Source organism: Bos javanicus, chromosome 17, assembly GCF_032452875.1.
Source record: "Bos javanicus breed banteng chromosome 17, ARS-OSU_banteng_1.0, whole genome shotgun sequence".
Classification (NCBI taxonomy): Eukaryota; Metazoa; Chordata; class Mammalia; order Artiodactyla; family Bovidae; genus Bos; species Bos javanicus.
In genome coordinates, this window is record NC_083884.1 from 55,835,624 (window position 1) to 55,859,272 (window position 23,649).

The window sequence follows — 23,649 nt, forward strand, 5'->3', positions numbered from 1 at the left end:
GGCATAATGTTTAGATAGAAAGGAAAACTGTCTTTAATAAATGACAACATGGCTATTTATGCAGAGAATCTACCCAAAAACACCCTACTACAAGTAAGAGAGCTTGGCAAGGCTAACTCAAAATGGATTAATGACCTAATCACAAAAGGTTTAAATAAAATAAAAAAAATACATATATTTCTCCCATCACTTGCCTATGACTATCATCAATCTGCTCTCTGTATCTATGAGATTATTCTTTTTTTCCCTTTTTTTTTTTTTTTTTTAGCAAACTGAGGAGGCTGGCAACTCTAAATTCAAATAGAACAACTGCCAGATTAACTCAGCCATGGGATCATCTAGATCAATGCTTCAAGAACTATCCCCACAAGAACTTATTTCAGCTTGCTACAAACTGCTTGGGTTCAAATTCTGGCCCTACCCCTTTCCAGCTCTGTGACCTTAACCTTTTCACTTCAGCTCTTTGTATCTTAACTTCAGAATCTACAAAATGGTGCTAAAAATAGTATGGTCTTAAAAAATAAAATAGTATCATCTCACAAGGTTGTGAAAATGATATTCCATATAAACAGTTTGGCTTAAGAACAATGCCTGGCACATTACTAAATTCTTAATTATTATTACTTAGTACAATTATAGAATGGGAAAGACTAGAGATCTCTTCAAGAAAATTAGAGATACCAAGGGAACATTTCATGCAAAGATGGGCTTGATAAAGGACAGAAATGGTATGGACCTAAAAGAAGCAGAAGATATTAAGAAGAGGTGGCAAGAATACACAGAAGAATTGTACAAAAAAGATCTTCACAACCAGATAATCACGAAGGTGTGATCACTCACACCCACCTAGAACCAGACATCCTGGAATGTGAAGTCAGGTGGGCCTTAGGAAGCATCACTACGAACAAAGCTAGTGATGGAATTCCAGTTGAGCTATTTCAAATCCTGAAAGATGATGTTGTGAAAGTCCTGCACTCAATATGCCAGCAAATTTGGAAAACTCAGCAGTGGGCACAGGACTGGAAAAGGCCAGTTTTCATTCCAATCCCAAAGAAAGGCAATGCCAAAGAATGCTCAAACTACCACACAATTGCACTCATCTCACAAGCCAGTAAAGTAATGCTCAAAATTCTCCAAGCCAGGCTTCAGCAATACATGAACCATGAACTTCCAGATGTTCAAGCTGGTTTTAGAAAAGGCAGAGGAACCAGAGATCAAATTGCCAACATCCGCTGGATCATGGAAAAAAACTGGACATGGAACAAAGACTGGTTCCAAATAGGAAAAGGAGTATGTCAAGGCTGTATATTGTCACCCTCCTTATTTAACTTCTATGCAGAGCACATCATGAGAAACGCTGGGCCGGAGGACGCACAAGCTGGAATCAAGATTGCCTGGGGAAATATCAATAACCTCAGATAAGCAGATGACACCACCCTTATGGCAGAAAGCAAAGAACTAAAGAGCCTCTTTATGAAAGTGAAAGAAGAGAGTGAAAAAGTTGGCTTAAAGCTCAACATTCAGAAAACAAAGATCATGGCATCTGGTCCCATCACTTCACGGCAAATAGATGGGCAACAGTGGAAACAGTGGCTGACTATTTTTCTGGGCTCCAAAATCACTGCAGATGGCGACTGCAGCCATGAAATTAAAAAGATGCTTGCTCCTTGGAAGGAAAGTTATGATCAACCTAGACAGCATATTAAAAAGCAGAGACGGGGGGACTAGGATAAAATAAATAAATAAAAAGCAGAGACGTTACTTTGCCAACAAAGGTCCGTCTAGTCAAGGCTATGGTTTTTCCAGTAGTCATGTATGGGTGTGAGAGTTGGACTATAAAGAAAGCTGAGCACCAAAGAATTGGTGCTTTTGAACTGTGCTGTTGGAGAAGACTCTTGAGAGTCCCTTGGACTGCAAGGAGATCCAACTAGTCCATCCTAAAGGAGATCAGTCCTGAATATTCATTGGAAGGACTGATGATAAGGCTGAAACTCCAATACTTCTGCCACCTAATGCAGAGAGCTGACTCATCTGAAAAGACCCTGATGCTGGCAAAGATTGAGGGCAGGAGAAGGGGATGACAGAGGATGAGATGGTTGGATGGCATCACCAACACAATGGACGTGGGTTTGGGTGGACTCTGGGAGTTGGTGATGGACAGGGAGACCTGGCATGCTGCGGTTCATGGGGTCACAAAGAGTCGGACACAACTGAGGAACTGAAGTGAACACAATTATCTCCCTCATATTAGTTTTACTCAGAGGAAGGCTTGGCCACAAAGCCATGCACAATTAGATACACCTATGGCCTAGATACACCAAAAGTTACACGTACTTTGGATAAAATGGAATCCTGGGGGTTCAAGTTTAGTGTTGTCCAATAGAACTTTCTATAATGAATTTTTTAAAAACTTCTGTATCTATGCTGCCCAATACAGTAGCCACTAGGCACATGTGGCAGCTGAGCACTTGAAATATGGCTAGCGTGACTGAGAAGCTGATTTTTCTTACATTTTAATTAACTTAATTCTAAATATAAATAGCAGGACATAACACTGGCAGTCCAGTGGTTGAGACTCTGCACAGCACTTCCACTGCAGGGAGCACGAGTTTGATCCCTGGTTGGGGAACTAAGATCCTGCATGCTGTCTGGTATGGCCGAAAATTAATTAAATTTAAAATGCAGGCCACACTAAAGAACTTTAATGTTAATAGCCATATGTAGATAGTGGCTGCCATACTGGACAATGCAGTCCTTTCTTTGAGCTTCTCCAGGAGTAGGTGTTACCTACTTTCCAAAGCATCCATTCCCTCTGACGTATACCAGGAGTGCTTCCTTATACTGAACTCAAGTCTCTCCCCAGTGGTTTTACCCATTAGTCATTTATATTTCCTGGGGCCTCAGAACAACTTTAATCCCCTTCAAAAGACAAGTGCTAACGGGGAGGGGAGTAATGGGAAACAAGATGAGCCATTCACTGATAACTGTAGGGTCTTAAATTGTTCCTTTTATATATGTTGAAATTTTCTTTTAAAAAATTCTCATTAAAAAAATTCTAATTAGCACTTATTTCAAGCTCACTTCATTTCTTCTCTGACTACAAAGTTTCAAGTCTGTCTCCATGCTTTAATACTTAATCTCCTCCAATTCTTCCACACTGTGAACCAAAATTTTCAGCCAACAATCATGTTTATAAGCATCTGTGTACTTTGGCACAAACTTTTCCCTGCCTAGAACGTCCTCTTCTCTTCCACGGCCTCACTGGAAACTGCTTATCATTCCTCAAGATCCATCTCAACCCTCACTGCTTTTTAAAGTTTTTTTCTTCACTACTCACCCAGTAGTCATGTACGGATGTAAGAGTTGGACTATAAAGAAAGATGAGCGCCAAAGAAATGATGCTTTTGAACTGTGGTGTTGGAGAAGACTCTTGAGAGTCCCTTGGACAGCAAGGAGATACAACCAGTCCATCCTAAAGGAAATCAGTCCTGAATGTTCACTGGAAGGACTGATGCTGAAGCTGAAATTCCCAATACTTTGGCCACCTGATGCGAAGAACTGACTCACTGGAAAAGACTCTGATGCTGGGAGGGATTGAAGGCGGAAGGAGAAGGGGACGACAGGATGAGATGGTTGGATGGCATCACCGACTCGATGGACATGAGTTTGAGTAAGCTCCAGGAGCTGGTGATGGACAGGGAGGCCTGGCATGCTGCAGTCCACGGAGTCACAAAGAGTCGGACATGACTGAGTGACTGAACTGAACTGAACACCCAAAGCAGTCATTCACTTGCTTCTCAGTACTACCAGTTTACACTCCCTACATGCCAGCCATTCCCAACTACACTCACTGCGTAACCTGGAAGCAGAGCTGCTCATTCATTGTTTAACTATTCCAGTCTTGATAGCTTCAAACTTTTAGTGACGTAATCAATAGTATGCATACCAACTCAATGAAATGTTAAACTGTGTCTACTATTATATTATTAGTATTACCCTAAACCCATTAACAAGTAGCTTACTTGCTCAAGTCGTTTTTACTTATTTCCAAACACACTAATAATAACAGCTGAAAGTTACTAAGCACTTACCACATGCCAGGCACTGATTTAAGTATTTTTCACATGTAATTCATTTAATCCTCATCACTTCCATTTCATAGAGGAAGAAACTCAAGCAGAAGTGAAATAACCTGCAGGGTGCTAAATAAATAGTGTGCAACTCTGGACAAGCCATTTAAAGTTCTTGCTCCTGTGTAAAATAAAGAGGATGAGTCATGATCTCAAATGCAAGCTTCCAATTCTAAAATTCAGATTTGGAGGAGGAGTAGGAACACTGACTTGTGAAAAGAAACAGTGTTACTTTAGGCATTTACCACAAAACCTGAGGAGAAATGTGATTCTTTTCATTCTTATAGTTTATATATAGCAAGCTACTATGGTAAAACATGGAACATGTTTTCAAATAAGAAAGCTAATATATTTAGGACAAGCTAAGTTCTGCAGGAGTTGATAAAATAAATGAGAATTAGTTTCATGGAACATGTGAACCAGATCTTAGAGGCTAAGTATAAGAATGTGGAAAAGGAGAATACTGATAGAAGAGCAGGCAGGGAGTAGAGGCTGAGCTTGATACCTGCAGAGGCGATGAGAAAAGGAGACCATGCTGATTTAAATGGAGGTCATGTTCTGAAGAGTTAATGAAAAACATGACAGAAAGATAAAATGGGACTGGCAAATGTCCATGGTTCTGTGGCCTGTTTTTACATGGCCCAGAGCTAAGAATGATTTTTACATTTAAAAAGGTAAAAAAAAAAAAAAAAAGAAGAAGAAGAAGCAAAAAAGATAGTATGAGGCCTGTATCTTTCTTTATCTTTGTGCCCAGTGATTCTATGCTGCTGCTGCTGCTAAGTCACTTCAGCCGTGTCCGACTCTGTGTGACCCCATAGACGGCAGCCCACCAGGCTCCCCTATCCCTGGGATTCTCCAGGCAAGAACACCGGAGTGGGCTGCCATTTCCTTCCCCAATGCATGAAAGTGAAAAGTGAAAGTGAAGTCGCCCAGTAGTGTCCAACTCTTAGTGACCCCCTGGACTGCAGCCCACCAGGCTCCTCCGTCCATGGGATTTTCCAGGCAAGAGTACTGGAGTGGGGTACCACTGCCTTCTCCATGAGGCCTGTAGGCCCAAAATATTTATTATTTGCCTTTTTACAGAAGATCTGCCAACCCCTGGTTTAGATTATGGCAAGGATTGAGAGTGAAGAGGACCTCAGGCTTGGGAATAAGATGATTTTTGAACAGATAGTTGGCCCAACAAAAATAGAGTTTAAATCTAATAGCAAAAGGAAGGCTAGGTTAAACAGGTGTGAAAAATTAATGTGCTATAATATGAATAAAATATATGATAGCTAAAATGATTATCTGGCCCACAGATAACTGCACCATAGCCAGAAACTTCTCTAAAAGCCACGGAACAGAGGAATCATTTCTTCAACTATTCAATCCCTTCTTTTTGAAGGACTAATATGTGCTGCTGAAGCTTCACTCAGTGTATCCTTCTAGCCCCAGGGCTATGCAGTCTCCAGTTTGACTAAGACAGAGTGGAGAAGTTGGTTCTAGCACTAATTCTCCTACAGAAACGTAAGTGGTGTTGGAATTCTTAGATCAAGTCAAAAATGCCTTCTTAACCCACAACATAGTACGGTACTACTGAGTTCAAATTAATTATGGATAACAACTATCAATTACAAAATAGGCAGATGCAGAAAGCACCACCATTTATAACACTGCTTTCAAATTTTAAAATAAAAATCTTGAGCTTATCAGATCCATTTATCAAGAGAACTGCCAGGACTAAGGCATGGTTAATTGAAGCCATTTTATGGCTAATAATGACTAAATTGCTTTCTTCATTGATTTTTATCTGCTTTTGTTTTGTCATAGAGCTAAACTAGAAGCAGTGGGGCACAGTTATTAAAAGCAAAACTCTGAAGTCTTACAGGGTTAGAATCTCAGCTTTATCACTTCCTAGCCCTTGACCCTGGACAAGTTCCTTAATTTGTCTGAACCACCATTTCCTCATCTGTAAAGTGGATATGGCACTACCAACATGACAGGCTGGGCTGTTCTAAGGATTAAAGGATATATAAGTAATGCACTTGGCATGATTCCTGAAACCTAATAGGCATGAAATAAATGGTAACTATCATTATATAAATAGAAAGCGCTCCACAAACTGTTTTCACATCATATATACATATCTATAGACTTTTTCCTTCAGAAAAATGGCTTCCATTTGGCTCACAAATGCTGGTTTTTTCTAACACGTTTTACAGAGGGAAAAAAGTGTTATAATAAATAGGAATTCTCATTTATTCTCTAACCTTTTAGATTGAGTTAAAAATATATAGACTTCCTATGTAACATTTACAGATTATGAATAACTAAATTCCTTATCTGTCACAAATGTAAATTCGTCATTTTCTTTTCCACTTTTCATCCCAAGGAGGTGGTTTACGTACATTCCTTCACTCAGTGAAGCTAGTGACTCAATTCCTGGTCAGTTAAAATAAGAAACTAATTGTAACATTCCTTAAATTCATCACCAGTTTTCTCCTATTCTCACTTGCATATACTTTTTCAGAGATCCTAAAAAAAAAAATAGTAAGTCACTGCATCTCTGCCACTTTCTAGCAAAGTTAAAACAGGTCACTTAGCTTCTCTGGGCCTTAGCTTCCTCACAGGTAAAATGGGAAGGCCCAACAGATTATCTAACAGGACTGTGTGATAATCAAATGAGAAAAAAAAGTGCATATATTTTATATATATATATATATATATGTAAAAGGTAGGTATATGTCCCAGCAAAACAGGAAGCTCATTTTCCTCTCCCTTTCAATTATGACCCTAGTCGGCTTTCACAAGCTTAGACCAGGAGACTTCTCAAACATAGTGATTTCTGTTACTCATCAGTGGCTATCCCAAAAGCATTAAAAGGAATAAGACCCTTAGCAACATACCAGAATGCGAGTAAGAGGGTCGATCTTCTGAAAAAGCAATAAGCCTTTTTTCTCTTCATCTAAAAGACTTCCTTCCAATACTTTATAAGACAGAAGCACATTAAGTAAGCATTAGCAACTCAAACATATTGTGGGGAATCAAAGGTTTGAACTTTCTGCCCTGTTTCCCTTAATAATAGTATATAAGCTCCAGGAAGGGAGAGACCGCCTCTGGCTTATTCACCACTGTATTCCCCAAAACCAAGCAAACACGAGGTACTCAAAAAGTTTAACTATGGTTTGCCTATAAAATAAATGCCATGTTCCATTGGAGGTGACAACTTTTCCTTGGTAGGGTAAATTCATCTGCTTAATAATGAAACCAATGTTCATAGAGTCAATAAATAATCTACCACTTACTAGGTATACAAAGTAGTGCAAAGCACTTGTCCCTGTCCTCAAGATGCTCTAAATCTACAAGGCAGACAATGCAAATACAGAAGTTCCTTTACTCTCAAAGAAGTTAGATCCCAAATAGTTTCTTGTCACCAAAGATAAACAAATGGCACATGAAAAGATGTTCAATATCATTAGGCATAAGGAAATGGAGTCAAACCACAATGAAATATCACTACATAGCCACCAGAATAACTGAAATTAAAAACTACCGTAACAAGTGTTGGGCTTCCCTGGTGACTTAGTAGTAAAGAATCTGCCTGCCAATGCAGGAGACTTGGGTTCGATCCCTTGATCAGGAAGATCCTCTGGAGAAGGAAATGGCAACCCCCTTCCGTATTCTTGCCTGGGAAATTCCATGGACTCAGGAGCCTGGCGCACTATAGTCCATGGAGTCACAAACAGCCAGACACGACTTAGCAACTGAACAACAATACCAAGCGTTGCCAAGAAATTAGAGAAGTTAGAAATCAGTTACTGGGACTATCCTGTTGGTCCAGTGGTTAAGAATTCACCTGCCAATAAAAGGGACACTGGTTCAATCCCTGGTCCAGAAAAATGCCACATGCCATGGGCAACTAAGCCCGTGCGCCACAACTACTGAGCCCATGCTCTAGAGCGCGTGCTCTGCAACAAGAAGTCACTGCAGTGAGAAGCCCATGCACTGTAACTAGAGAATAGCCCCACTTGCTGCAACTAAAGAAAACATACGTGCAGCAACAAAGACCCAGCACAGCCAAAAATGAACTTTACAAACGAAAAAAAAAAATCAGTTACTTTAGAAGTTTTGCAATTACTTTTAAAAATAAATAAACATTTGCCATACAACTTAGCAATTCCTTTTCTATGTATTTAATCAAGAGAAATAAAATTGTTATGACCACACAAAACCTGTACATAAATATTCACAGCAGCTTTATTCATAATAGCCAAAAACTGCTAACAATTTAAAAGTCTATCATTTGATAAACAACCATTGTACTTGCACACAACAGAACACTACTCAACAAGAAAAAGGAAGAAACTGTTACATGCAGTTAACATGAATCTCAAAGTATTTTGTTAAGTGAGAGAAGGCAATCACAAAAGGTTGTATAAAGACGAAACTTTGTGGTTCAGCTGGTAAAGAATCCACCTGCAATGCGGGAGACCTGGGCTCGATCCCTGGGTTGGAAAGATCCCCTGGAGAAGAGAAAGACACTCCAGTCTTCTGGCCTGGAGAATTCCATGGACTGTATAGTCCATGGGGTCGTAAAGAGTTGGACACAACTGAATGACTTTCACTTTCAAAATGGTAGGAAATATATCAGTGATTGCCAGGTTTGGAGGGAGGGGACTGACTGAAAAGAAGGAAAACTTTATGGGATGATACTATGATTGTGGTGGTAGTTTTATGACTATATTTTTCAAAACTCTAGAACTGTACACTAAAAAGTGTTAGTCAGTCAGTCATGTCCGACTCTTTGTGGCCCCATGAAAGGGAGCCCACCAGGCTCCTCCATCCATGGGATTCTCCAGGCAAGAATACTGGAGTGGGTTGCCATTTTCCTCTCCACACTAAAAAGGGTGAACTTTATTTTTTGTGAATTATATTTCAGTATGTCTAATTAAAATACAATTTACTACAATAACTGTCAAGCAATTTAAGCTAAACCACAGCACACTGAGCAAAGAAATTTTAAAAAGTTCTTCTGTTTATCCCTGTGATCCTAAGTCCAAAATGGACAGGAGAAAGTTTAAACACTTAAAGACCCAATATATGAACATTCTATTTGGCATCTTTTCCCAAAAGACAATCACTTAATAATCTTTTCTGTTATCACTGGAGATGCCTTAGACTCTTTATTCAATGAACTGTGAACCTGTAGCACTGTTTGTAGGTCTACAAAAATTTCAGCAATAGCATTTTAACTACTTTAGCCTTCTCCCAAATTAACACTACTACCTGCAAACTTCCAAGTTTTTCCATTTCATCCACTAATTCTCTTTAACTTTAGCTGATTATTACTGACTCAATAAGCATGGTACTTTCTGCTCTCTGTCCTTCAGAATAATTTGTCTCATCCCAAGCTATCATTTCCTACTACTTATTTTTTAAAATCTCTCATTTCTACCATAATTAAGTGCTTTCTTCTGACTGGAGCTATCAATCCTCACTGCTGCTGCTCTCTCTGAAAATGACAACTTTAACAACAACAAACTAAGCTCAAACACAATAAACACAGAGAAGTTTAAAATGACAAGGGTCACTGACTACAAAATGACGATAAACCCACTCCCCTCCCCAAAATGGAAAAAACAAAAAAGGCCCTCTATTGGTGGGATGAACCCACTTTTGTTCTGTGGTGTAGCTGTGCTTCTATTTCAGAGATCATCCTAAGGAGAAAGCCTGCCAAGTGGAGGAGCTGCTGCACTTAAATACAAGGCACTGTATATGGTATGTCCCTGGTGGTCCAGTGGTTAAGAATCTGCCTTGAAATTCAAGGGTCATGGGTTTCATGCCTGGTAGGGGAACATAATGCCATGGAACATTATGAAGCCTTCGAGCCACAAATACTGAGCCCACACACTCTGGAGCACAAGTGTCACAACTAAGACTTGATGCAGCCAAATAAATAAGTAAATAAATATTAAAACAAAACAAAACACCCACCATACACTGAATACCACAGGAACAAAACTTGTCAAAAGCTACAGGGGCACAGGAAGAATCCCATTTTCCTAGGGCAAATATGGTGAAACACCATGCAAGAGAGAATCTGGGCTAAGACTTCAAAAACCTATGCTTAGGAGGACAAGATAACTAGACTGACACAACTTGATTTATTCTAGAGAATACAGTATCCACAATCTGTGGAGGGACTTGACTAACAGACTATTCATTAATAGTCTGGATTTGATTCAGCTAGAAATGACAGCCACTAAAAGTTTCTGAACAGAAACAGTACACAATTGAAGATGTTCAGGAGAGTTGTTTTTTTTTTTTTTGAGGTGGTGACAAAGATTCTCATGGCTATGGAGTATGCGCGAAGTATCTGGCCATGAAGTAACCAATCAGGAAGTTTACTAAGCTACAGTCAGCAAATACCCTCTGGTGACCATGATAAAAAGACTCAATCCACCCCCTTTCTCTATCTACATCTCTTCTCTAAAGCCAAATGAAATCTCAGAATCCTCCAAACAATACACCTATCAATCACAATTAACAGACAAAGTGAAACCTATTTGCCAGCCAGATTAAGGATCAAGAAAGGAAAAGCATGCCCGGTAGAAACAGAGGAACTTCACTTTGGATTCCAGTTCCTAAGTTAAAAGGACTAAAGAGACACTTTGCCACTTATATGTGTCAGAAAACAAAAAATAGCAAAGTCTAATTGGAACACATAGAGAAACTTTTTCTAGATAGGTAGATTTCTCCTTAGAATACTAAATTAGTATCAAATTTTGAAAACAATTCTGAAGAAACATATTATTAATACAAAGAAGAGGGAACAAGATTCTAAAGTCAGTTATGCAGCCAATGATGAGAGAATATTCGCAAATAATGTCTGTGGCCTTAATTTCTTCAACAGTAAAGAAAATGAAAACTAAAAACTCACCAGAGTCACTTCCAACTCCAAATCTGTGTAATTCTAAAATACTGAGGGAATTACCTGGCTTATTAATGGTTAGGGCTTTATGCTTTCACTGCCAAGGACCCAGGTTTGACTCCTGGTCGCAGAAGTAAGATCCCACAAATGCATGGGAGTGACCCAAAAAGCATAAAATATTGACAGCTTAATATATGTCAATATATTAATGTAATAAAAATGCAGAATCTCACTTTCTAAGGAAGGTATTCTTTCCCGCTTTAATAAGTACAGAAACTGAGCCTGAGAGTAACTTGCCCATTTGTTCACTCAACCATCTGACCACTTAAGTGTCAAGCATGGTTCAGAAGACTACTACACAATCGTGAACAAAATGAAGTTGTGGTCCTCAGAACTTAAATTTTAGTCACGAGGGGATGAACTCCAATTCTAGTCCAGATTAGGATTATCAGATAAAAGATACGCAGTTAAATTTGGATTTCAGATAATAAATAATTTTGTTCCATGCAATTTGGGACCTATTTATACCAAAAAATTAGTGGTTGTTTATCAGAAATTCCAGTTGGGGGGGTATAAATTAGAAGTTTGGGACTGACACACACACACAGCTATATATAAACTGGATAACCAACAAGGGCCTACTGTACAGCACAGAGGACTATTCTCAATATTCTGTAATAATCTATGAGGGAAACAAATCTGAAAAAGAATACACATGCCTGAATCACTTTGCTATACACCTCAAACTAACACAACATTGTAAATCAACTGTTTTTTTAAAAATAAAAATGCAAGTTTAACTGGGTATTTTTATTTGCTAAATCTGGCAACTTTAGTGTAGATATTACTGCAAAACACTTTCTCAATCCTTTTACTGTATCTCGGTGCCTCTAAATCAGTGACTTTGACTACACCAGTGAAAAATTAGTTTAAATTGTAAGAGTATATATACAGTAATTGAAACAAATTCCTTAAAACAATCCTCACCCTTAGAATAAAATACTACAGGGCATTGCACTTTTTCAAAATGTTTCTAAAAGGCCTGTCATAATCCACTAAAGTGATCTTACAACTTACTAAGTGTTCATCACCCACAGTTTGAAATACTCCTTTGAAAGATGAAAAAACAATTTAACCTTGTCTTATGAGTCACCATTAGGAGCACATCAATTAACTACATTATACCATAAAATAGTAATGCCTCTGGGGTGTACAAAAGCATGGAGTTACCAATTTATAGTCAAAACACCCATGATGATAAACTTTTGAGGTCTTGTGTCTGTTTTTTATTATTTTCCCATCTCTTAACTTCCTATCATACTATTATTACTTCTCACTGCTACCAATGTTTGCCCTAAAACATTCTACTTGCTGGCAATCTGTAAATCAAAAAAGCAAGCTAAAGGACTTGGCTAATGGGCCAGTGGTTAAGAATCCACCTGCCAATGCAGGGGAAACAGGTTCAACTCCTAGTCTGGAAGGTTCCACACACTGCAGGACATATAAACCCACGTGCCACAACTCCTGAGCCTGAGAGCTCTACAGCCAGTGTTCTGCAGAAGCCACTGCAATGATAAGCCCTTGCACAGTAACTAGTGAGCAGCCCCCGCTGGCCACAACTAGAGAAAGCCCGTGTGTAGCAATGAAGACCCAGCACAGCCAAAAATAAACAAAATCATTTACACACATGTAAATATACATATAAAAAGAACAAGCAAAGCAGAAGCATGTATGAAGTGAGAAGATGCCCTGAAGCAGTCCCCTTTCTGTAATCGGCACAAGGTTCAACATAAAGACCTTAAGTCTTTTCTCTACCTTATTTTCAAGTGTGTTTCGGAATGAAAATAGTTAACTACCCAAGGTCCACAAAAAATGTTTATGAGCTCCAAAAGAAGAATGTACAATTTGATTCAAAACAAGACTTATTTTTTAAAAACTAAGACTATAATCAGGATTACTCTAGATTACTTACAAAGATTACCTGTAAGAATATTTTTTAACATACGACTTATAAAAGGCATTACGAACAAAGTGGCAATCAAAAATATTTGACATTGACAACACTGGTAGATAGTGTCTCAAGGTAACACTTTCAAGAGGACAACATTCTGAAGTTCTGAAACTCAGTAAAAATAAGCCATGCACCACAAAACTGATGAGAATTACAAAGAGTCCATTATAGCATGCCATTTTATCCAGTTCCCTAAATGCTGCTAGCTACTAATCATGGCATGAAACTGATATTTTATAGCCACTTGACTCAACTTCAAGGCTTAAAGTATAAGCAAGCTACGTAAGAATTATTTTAAATTAAAAGGAATTTCAAATTTTCACATGAATACAACTGCAAATAATTTTAAGCAAATAAAGCCTAAGATTAATAGTTGTGGTAAATTTTCATCAACAACCCAGATTTGTAACAATACTATACTACTAAAAATAACAAAACAAAGGATTTAATATTTAAGCAGATTTTACACCACGTATATACAGAATCACGTATTTTCTTAAAAAGATGAGCAAACAGACCTTCTATTTCATTGAGCCAAGATCAAGGTTACAAAAGATATCCTGAGAGGCAAAAACTGACTGTGGCTATGTTTTCTTTTAACTATACAGCATGATCTTGTTTATGTCTCTGTCTGCACTTATTGAAAGTGAGGGAGATATAAAAAAATTCTACAAATAGGTTGCGCTGGGCAAGTGCCCTAACCTCTCAAAAGTTAAAATTTCTTCCCTTCTAAGACAAGAGTTTCTGTTATTTTGTTATGCTCTAAAATCTTGTTTTAGGGAAAAAAATATTTTGAAAGACAATATATACTCTTGAATCCAAAACAGTTTTCACAAAGTCTGAAAAGACATACACCAAATTTCTAACAGTAGTTATCTCAAAGAAAAGATTGTGAGAGATTTTAATTTAAAGAATTCAGGGGAATTCCCGGGGGTCCAGTGGCTAAGACTCCATGCTTGCAATGCAGGGGGCCTGGGTTCAATCTCTGGTCAAAGAACTAGATCCCATATATTGCAACTAAGACCTGGCACAGCCAACTAAATAAATAAATAGTGTTTAAAATTTTTTTAAATGCTAAATAAATGAATTTGGACTTTAAAAAAAAAATTCTCTGCACTCTTCTACAATTAAGTGTTTAAATGCACTTTTTTTAAAACACAGTTTTTCAAGTTATAAACAATAGAACTTTCAAATACAAACGAGGAAATACACAAGGACTTTCTCAATTTCAAGAAAGAATCTGATTTGGACAATGTTAAGTACATCTCTCATCTCTATTCTAAGCAGTGCGGACCACATTCTATACGTCTGTATGCCCCAAAGCAGAGTGAGTGAGTGAGTGAGTGAGTGTGTGTGTGTGTGCACGCGGCCAATATATATCTAAGAAAATTTTTTAGTAGAAAATTCTTCTTTAAAGATACATAAAAAAAAAAAAAAGACACAGCTCAATCTATTTCTAATCATCAATAATGTCAGCAAAGGTTATGGTATCAAAAATGTCTACATTACAAATTCTAGACTTAGGTGCTACAACCTTTCAAAAGCTTCACGTTCACTGATGAGTAAATTTTCTGATGAATATATCCTTATTTTTGAAGTCTAACATCTTAGGAGGCAAAAAGACTTCAAGAGGAAAGCGCAATCTGCTCTTTATGACAGTCTTCCTTAAAAAGATCACTGTATGGACCTCTTAAAATGGTATGGTTAACAGTCATAGATGACCCAGATATATTTTAAAAAACAACAAAAAAGGCAAGTACTTTCAATTAAAAAGATACAGTAGCAGGTAAACCTGTTAATAAACTGTATCTCCATCAAAGTCACAATCATTTAAAATAGCTACAAAGATAGGGTTTTCTTTAGGCTTAAACCTTTAATATGATATCAAAATACCATTACTATCTCATCAAAATAGAAAATTACAATTCTAGGGGAAAAAATTTTATAAAAGCTTAAAAATCCTTCTCAAGGTATAAAAGCACACTCTGCAATGATGAAAATAAGTGCTAACACAGCTGTAACGACTTAGGGAAAAAAACTGCCTTAAGTTGAAACATATGTCTATTAAATAGCTATGATATGAGTTAACATCCCCTGTGTAAAAGTATAATTGTCTCTCTAATTAGAGAAACAGAGAAAATACAAATTTACATTTAACCAAAAGAGAAGCACGGTGACCGATAGCATGCACTGTGTTGCCTTTTCAGAATGCAAAATGTATAAGCAACTATAGTCTTACTTTTACCTTTGTCAAAGATAACCCATTTGTTGTAGGTTTTTGCCAAACCTTAAAAAGTGTATTTGTACACCTGAAACTAACACAACACTGTAAATCAACTTGCTATTGTTCAGTCGCTCAATCATGTCCCACTCTTAGCTACCCCATGGACTGCAGCCTACCAGGCTCCTCTGTCCTCTACTATCTCCTGGAGTTTGCTCAAATTCATATAGAGTCAGTGATACTATCTAACCAATAAAAAAAATTTTAAGTGTATTTTTCTCTAGATATTTAAAATGAAAATTAAACTGATAAGGTAAAATTAAAAAGCCAACTAAAAAACAAAAATGTAACTCATTTAACAGCCATCTATATTACCTCTAGATTAATTTCAAATTTGACTACCATCAATATCCACATAAAAGAATGAATTAGCAAAGGATGATGCAGTTTAAACCTTATAAACTACAATTGAGGCCATATGATTAGTTAATCTTGATTAAAAGCAAATGGCTAACTACCACACCTTCAAAACTTTGTTCAAACGTTATCTCTTCAACAAGGCCTCCCCGATCCATTTAAAATTGCAACCCATTCTTTTCCCCCACACTCCATATCACACTCCCTTAATATGCCACATCAGAATGTAAAAGGGTTTCCTAGGTGGCTCAGTGGTAAAGAAGCTGCCTACCAATGCAGGAGATCAAGAGACAAGGGTATGATCCCTAGGTGGGGAACACTCTCTGGAGAAGGAAATGGCAACGCATTCCGGTTTTCCAGCCTTGGAAATCCCACGGACAGGAGTCTGGCTACAGGCTATGGGGGTCGCAAGAGTTGGACAGGACTTAGTGACTCAACAAGTAAGCAACAGGAGAGAGCTATCTTTTCTTTTATAAATATCTCAAGTACCTACATCTCTATTGTACACAGATTTTCAATGAATGTATTGAACGAATGCAGTTTTCTTTAGGCTCTTCTATAAGAAATTTAAAGACATGAAAATCTCACCAATATTTAAAAGGAAACATGATAAATAATTACTATGAACTGCAGCATAATTTCTAAATCACAATGCCTTAAGAGAAAGAAGCAGTAAGCAAGTCCTAAACTGAAAATTACTAAAAATTTTCACTCACACTTAATCCTGTACCCAAAGAAATTCTAATAACGTGCAAGTGTTCTGCCATGTTCGACTCTTTGTGACCCCATGGATTGTAGCCCGCCAGACTCTACTGTCCATGGGATTTCCCAGGCAAGAATACTGAAGAGGGTTGCCATTTCCTCCTTCAGGGGATCTTTCCAACTCAGGGATCAAACCCACTGTCTCCTGTGTCTCCTAACATTGCAGGCAGATTCTTTACCTACTGAGCCAACGAGGAAGCCCCTTATTTAGAGTCTGGAATACAGTAATAGGACTGCAAACTCCTATCTATGTCTATGTAAATACACACACACATATTTCTTTTTTAAAACTGGGGAAGAGAATGTGGAACAGAAAAAGATAAGGTTTAACTAGTGATAATTCCCAAAAGTATTATAAAATTTAAAAAAAAAGTTACCCAAAAATACTTCGATCATAAACTAGCAGCTGATTAAAAAATATTTTGAGATGAACAAGGAAGGTTAACCAAAACACGAGAAAGTTTTAGAATAAGGTCCTCAAGACTGTCATTCCTCTAATGAGAATCATCAGCACAATAGTGTCCTCATGAGTATTAACAATTTTCAAGACATTTTCACATACATTATTAAGCCTCAGAGACACTGAATTCCAAGATAAACAGATAACAAAAGCACTAAATTGTGTATGCACTTGACAGTAAATCCAACTTTTTCCCTTGAAAATCCCCCAAAGTTTAACAACCTACAAAGAAACCATTCTATAAAAGAGCCACCTCTTTAACACACAAGTCTTCTGAAGAGAATTATGGCACTAGCAAGCATAAAAACTTGAAGCCCTTTGACCCAGTAAAACCACTCCTGGGAACCTTCTCTAAGAAAATAATTAGACCAAGGCAAAAAGCTGTTAATAAAAAGATGCTTACTGCACCACTATCTACAATAGCAAAAAATGTGGAAGACCAAATCCCCACAACAGAATGGTTAAGCAAAAATTTAAAAAAATTCATAATGTGGTGTTAAAGAAGAAAAGAGCTCAATACAAAATAACATACACAATTACTAAAACTATATAAAAATCAAAGTGGCAAAAATAAGAATTGGATTAAGGTAAGATTATAATCAAACTTTCTAAGAGAAAACAGCCACCTTTAAAACATATGACAAAGAGAATTTTTGAAAGCCATGAAAATCCACTATTTACAACAGAAAAAAGGTCAAATATGATGAAATGTAGTACTATTTAAAGCAGACGTGAATTTCTAGACATTCAAGAATATTTTATTGTCTCTAAACATAAAAACCCAAGGCTGCATTTTTTTTTAATTCACCTTTGGTCCCAGAAACACATTTTAACTGCTGATACACACAAGTATAACTTGTAACTTAGTTTACAAAGACATTAGTAACAGTGATTCAAATTTGAAAGGAATTCTACAAGTACATCAAACATGCAAAAGAACAAAATTTCACACTATATGAATTCAACTCATTAAATGAAATGTCACACATTTATCAACAAAAATAAGGGCTATAATTCATGCCTCAAATAAAAGAACTTAAAACAAGAAACTAAATCTTAAATGTTTATAAAGTCTCAAGAACAAAAAAAGATCTGTGGTAGGAAAACATTCCAAATAGTTTTGATCACTCAAGCCACTCTTGAACAAATTGTTATAATTTTTAAGCCTAAGAAAGCATATGCATCCTGTTTTAATTTTTAATTATTTGAACAAATTGAATACATCTGCCAGATTCCTTTTTTTTTTTTTTAAGATTCTTGATGTGGATCATTTTTAAAGTCTTTATTCAATTGGTTACAACATTGCTTCTGTTTTATGTTTTGTTTTTTTTGGCCCCAAGTCATGTGGGATCTTAGCTCCCCAACCAGGGATGGAGCCTGCACCCCCTGCATTGGAAGGTTAAGTCTTAACCACTGGACCACCAGGGAAATCCCCAGACTCCTATCTGAACCCAAGAAGGAAAAAACAGTGCACCCTTTTTTATAAAAATTATGTTTAAATTTTTTCCTTTTTTTTTTTTTCCTATGGATGACACGGAAAATGGGGAACTGAAGTTACAGAACCCTACATGGACAGAACTGGGAAAATAAGCATTTTCCCCCACTTTTTTGAACTAGTTTTGATAGGAAGCATCTGTAGATGCTTCAAAGGAGAACCTGGGAGGAAGGGTGGTGGGTAGGGTAGAAAGCAAGTAAATCAATGTTCCCGATTGCCCCGCATGGAGGCAGAATTCCTTAAAAAATCAGCTCCGAATCATCTTGATGGATAACTTCTGCCACAAATGAAAATTGTTTGGAAATCGACTGCTAAAAACCTTTTTTCAAAAAGAAAACTCTGCATGAAAAAATCCCCTTATCCCACCTTCTAAAGGCAGGAGATCTAAGGAGGACCCTTATCTGAGCCTGCCAACCCCGCCTAGGCCTAAGGGAAGCATGGCAGTGCCGGCAACATGGATGGGGCACAGGGGAAACGGACTTGCGTGCCCTTGGTGAGCTCTGGCGGCACTCCCCAAGTTAAGGACACTGGCCACAATGGAATGGAGTCTATTGACATTTGCTACTCCGTTTGAACACTAAGCATTTTCTTAGTTCGTGAAATACGGACAACCCCCCCACATACACACACACATCCACTCCAGAGCCAGACCCACGTCACTGAGACAACGCTGAGCCCCCAGTCTGTACCACAAACCTGGGTCATGGTGGGGAGTGGGTAAGACCAAGCAAGTAAACACCCGCATTTCTGCCTTCCGGAACCCCACCGTATCTCCTGCTGCGATTCCTCTCCTCTTGAAATGTATAAATTGGGGCAAGGGTTGAGGAAAAATACACAGCGTGCCCGCGCCCTGCCGCCGCCGCCACCACCACCCCCTCAGTCCCCAGTCCAGCCCTCGCCCACCACTATTCAAAGGGGCCTTCTCCGCGGCCTCGAACAGCAATGCGGCTCAGCCACCACCCGCGCCGGAGAGGCCTTGCGGGGGAAGGAGGGAGGCATGGAGGGGGCCGGACATTCCCCACCCCTTCCTTAGGTGGGGGCGGGCGGGACGCTGCGGGAGACTGCACTGAGCCCCACAATTTCAGAGCAGCTCTGGAGCCCCCGGCCGCCGCCTTAGACTTAAATGGGGAGGGGTGGGTGGAGGGGGGTCCCTGTCCACTCACCTCAACCCGGTCCTTCGATCTCTCCCTGGGCAGGGAAGCGGGTGGGTGAGAAGACTGGACAGACCCTAATGATTTCAGATAAGCCCGCGGCTGCCCCTTTAACAGGCGGGGGGCCGGGGTGGGGGGACGATGCTGCCCTAACTTTCCCCCCCTCCATCGTTATTCCCAAACGGGGGAGTTGGCAAGTTTAGGCAGATAACCTAAAGACCCTTCCATGTTAACATTTAAAGGGGATGGGAGCTGTGCCCAAGCGTCCCCGCGTTTGGGGGCGGAGGAACCTTAAAGAAGGTGATCAAGGGCTGACAATCGCCGAGACCTGTGAACCCCTCCCAAACACTTAAATGGAGAGGGGGAGGCTGCCCAGTCCTTCCATCTTGACCGTTTGGCGGAAGGGGGTGGGGATGTTGCAAAAGCCTAGACATCGCCATTCCCAGAGGGATCCCACGACACCCCCTCACCCGACCCCCCCCCGGCTCTAGACCGGAGCCCCACCCCCACTGCAGGCCCCCAGTCCCGCCGGTCACGGGGCGGGGACCGCGGTGCGGGCCGCGGGGGAGGGGACTTCAGGCTCGAGCTGGTCCAGGCCCCGAGCCGAGGCGGCTGAGGCGCGACACCCACCTGCCCAGGCCCGGCCGCCCGCCGCCTGTGCTAGCCGCCGCCACTGAGGAGGAGGAGGAAGAAGCCGCGGCCGAGGACGACGAGACTGAGGACGGCGCGGCGGCTGGCGACGTGAGAAGGCCGCCGCCGCCGCCGCCAGGCTTGCGGGCATTGGCGGCCGCGGGCTGCGGCTGCGGCTGCTGCTGCTGCTGCTGCTGAGGCTTCAGCGACATGGTGAGGGGCCCATACACCGGCCCGCACGCCGGGCGGGGACAGCCGGGAGCCGGGCGCGCCGAGGAGACGCCGGAGCGCGGCGGGGACGCGCGGGCGCCGAGCGGGGAGGCGCGGGTTGGCGCGGCCGGGGGGGCGCCCGGGCCGGCGAGGGGGAGAAGGAGGACGACGAACGGGCGGGGAGGCCCGCCGAAACCGAGAAGTCGCCGGGAGCCGGGCCGGGCCGCGCCGCCGTTGCTACCAAAACAGTCTGAGGAGGAGGGAGGAGAGCGCTGCCCGGAGGGAGGGGGGCCGGGGCCGGGCGGGGGAGGGGCGGCGGATGGATACGGTCCCGGAGCCCCGCCGCCGCCGCCCCGCCGCGCCGGCCGCGGGAGCGAGCGCCGCCCGGGCCACCTGGCCGCAGCGAAGCGACGAGGCTCGATAGCCGCCGCGGGGCCCCGAGGAGCTGCGGCCGTCGGGCGCATCGGGGGTCGGGCACAGAGGTGCCGCGTGGCGAGGCCGGGTGGGCGCGGAGGTATGGAGTGGGGACTCTTTACCGGAAGTCGGAAGGGTCGGACGGAAGCAGAACGTGAGGCGGCCCCGGGGCCGGGAGGGACACGTGAGGAGCGGGCGCCGCGCTGGGTCGCGTTCGCGGGGGTCGGGTGAGGCCCCGACCGCCGGCCCTACCCGGATCCGCCCTCCTCGAGGCGGGTCTGCCCTTCGGAGAGGGCGTGTCTGTCTTCGCCTGAAGGGCGGGCCTAGGGTAGGGGACCGGAGCGAAGCCTTTCTGCCCCGCCCCCCTCAAGCGTTCAACGTTCTTAGACTGCTAGGAAAATCCGTGTTTGGCCCCACCTGATGCAAGTTCGAAAATGGACTGCGAGTGTCTTCAGGACGAGACTGTCTTGCTACATATAAATCAGCTTGAACACAAGCATGCCATAGTTTTCTTTGTATCCCCGGCACCTCACACACCGTAGGCTCTCACTGTGTCAGCCAGGTGTCAAAGACAGGCCGTCCTGTCTTTCCTTGCCAAGACCTACACGGTTGGAATCGAACAACCTCCCGGGGCCACCCACATCTGGTTACCTTTTCCCCACTTTTTCAACCCCAGCAACACTAACCAGAAAACTCTTGGGTATCTGACCTTCATTTGAACCCAGTTTCCCTCACTTGAACTTCTTTTTCCTCATTCATGAGACTCAAAAGGAAATTGTACATGATTGGTAGAGCTATGGATAATGGGGTCTCCTTCGGTGTAGACAGAACAGACCTCACAAGAATGTGCGAACTTTAGATCTTGGCCCCTTTAGAAGTTTTACTTTAACTTAGCCTGGTAGCCAGCACAGTAGTCCCTGTTCCTTTTCTTTCTTTCTTTTTGTTTTTTAATGTGTTTCAATTAAACTGGAAGCAGATAACTTTTAGGGGAGAGTGACTAAAAGTTTTTTAGTTTTTTAAGAACTGAAATTACTTCAGGAAATGGTAGGGAAGAAACAAGAAAAGTTTACCTCAGTCTTCCAGAATTGTCAGATAAAGGTAAAGATATTTTTAAAAATTTAGAAAATGATTAAACTGTGAACTTCCAGTAGCCAAATTGAAATTAATCTCGTAGGTGGGGCAAAAGTGGTTATCATATTCTACAAACATGTGAAAAGTGGGATATCAATTTTATCTTCCATCTGAGGTAAAAAGGAGGTTGAGAGAGGAAAGAGCATTCTTTTAAACCAACAGTTGCAAAATCCTTTAAAAATTAAACCAAAGGAAACAGACTAAAAAAGCCGGATTTGGGGGAAGGGGAAATTGAAATACAGTCAACTTTCTCTGGTTTAATGATTTGACAGTTAGCCATATCTGAGACCAAGGTCCTAAAATTCAATGTTAGGACCAAATTCCAGACATGTGGGAGCAAAAAAGAAAGCGGAATAAGAAGACCTGAAGCTGAGGTAGCTGAACTTGATTTCATTTATGCTGAGAAAGCTCAGGTTTTCTTCTATTATTATTGAAACTATATTTTAATGGTTTTATTGAAGTGTGATTTACATACTATGAAATTCACCAATTCAGTGATTCTCAGTAATTTACACAGTTATACCACCGTCACAGTTAATTATGGAGCATTTCTGTCTCCCAAGGGTCCTTTGTGCAGGGTACTCCTGGTTCCTATTCTCAGCACAAGCAGCCACTAATCTACTTTCTGTCTTTATCTACTGTGTACGTTTCATATAAAGGGAATTTTACAGAAAGTGTTTTTTGCCTTCTTTCACTTGACAATGTTTTTGAGGCTTATCCAGTTCATAGCATGTCAGGGTTTTTATTCTTTATTATCACTGAGTTGTATTCCATTATATGGATATACAGTTGGCCCTCCATATTCACGGGATTCATGCATTCTTGGATTCAACCAACCATGGATTGAAAGAAATTTTTTTTTTACACGTTTTGTTTTGTTTCTTTGGCTGTGCCATGTGGCTTGTGGGATCTTAGTTCCCTGACCAGGCCCTGGCAGTGAAAGAGCCAAGCCCTTACCATTGGATTGCTAGAGAATCCCCCCTCCAAACAGAAAAAAAAAAATTTTAACTCCTGAAAGTTCCAAAAAGCAAAACTCGAATTGGCCAACTCTGGCAACTATTGCCTTAACATTCACATTGTATTAGGTATTATAAGTAATCAAGAGGTGATTTAAAATACTTTAAATCAGAAGTCTGTATTATAGGTTATATGCAAATACCACACCATTTTATATAGGGGACTTGAGCATGCTTGGGTTTTGATACCTATATGGTTCCTGGAACCAATCCCTTGAGGATACTGAAGGATGACTGTACCACATTTTGTGTATCTACTCACCAGTTGGTGGACATTTTGATTGTTTCAAGTTTGGGGCTATTATAAATAATGCTGCTATGAACATTTGTAAACATATGTCTTCATGTGGACATATGTTTTTACTTCTCTTGAGCAGATGCCTAGTAATGGAATATTGGATGATTTATTATATTTTTAAGGTAACTGTCAAACTCTTCCCCAAAGTGACTATGCCATTTTACATCCACATCTGCAGTGTTTGAGAGTTCATCATTAAAATTTGATTTCTTGGGAGTTCCCTGGCAGCTTAATGGTTAGAATTCCCGGCTTTCTCTGCCATGGCCTGGGTTCAATTCCTAGTCGGGGAACTGAGTTCCTAAGGAACTGAGATCCTAAAAGCCATGAGACTAGACCAAAAAAAAATTTTTTTTAATTTCTGCTTTTATATTAAAATAGAAACCAAGGGAA

The 23,649-nt window shown here is 40.6% G+C and overlaps 1 protein-coding gene across 9 annotated transcripts in view; it reads right to left on the reverse strand.

Moving 5' to 3' along the window:
* Positions 1–20,702, reverse strand: part of ATXN2 (ataxin 2) — a 101,621-nt gene extending 80,919 nt beyond the window's left edge. For 5 of the 9 annotated variants that reach the window (XM_061384801.1, XM_061384800.1, XM_061384795.1 and 2 more), the window contains exon 1: positions 20,191–20,702. In XM_061384801.1, coding sequence (XP_061240785.1) covers positions 20,191–20,402 — 212 coding nt within the window. In that variant the 5' untranslated portion in view covers positions 20,403–20,702. Of the gene's footprint in view, positions 1–19,105; positions 19,499–20,190 lie in introns of those variants that run through there. The other 4 variants (XM_061384799.1, XM_061384797.1, XM_061384796.1 and 1 more) reach the window with 2 other exon arrangements.
* Positions 20,703–23,649: the final 2,947 nt, after the last annotated feature.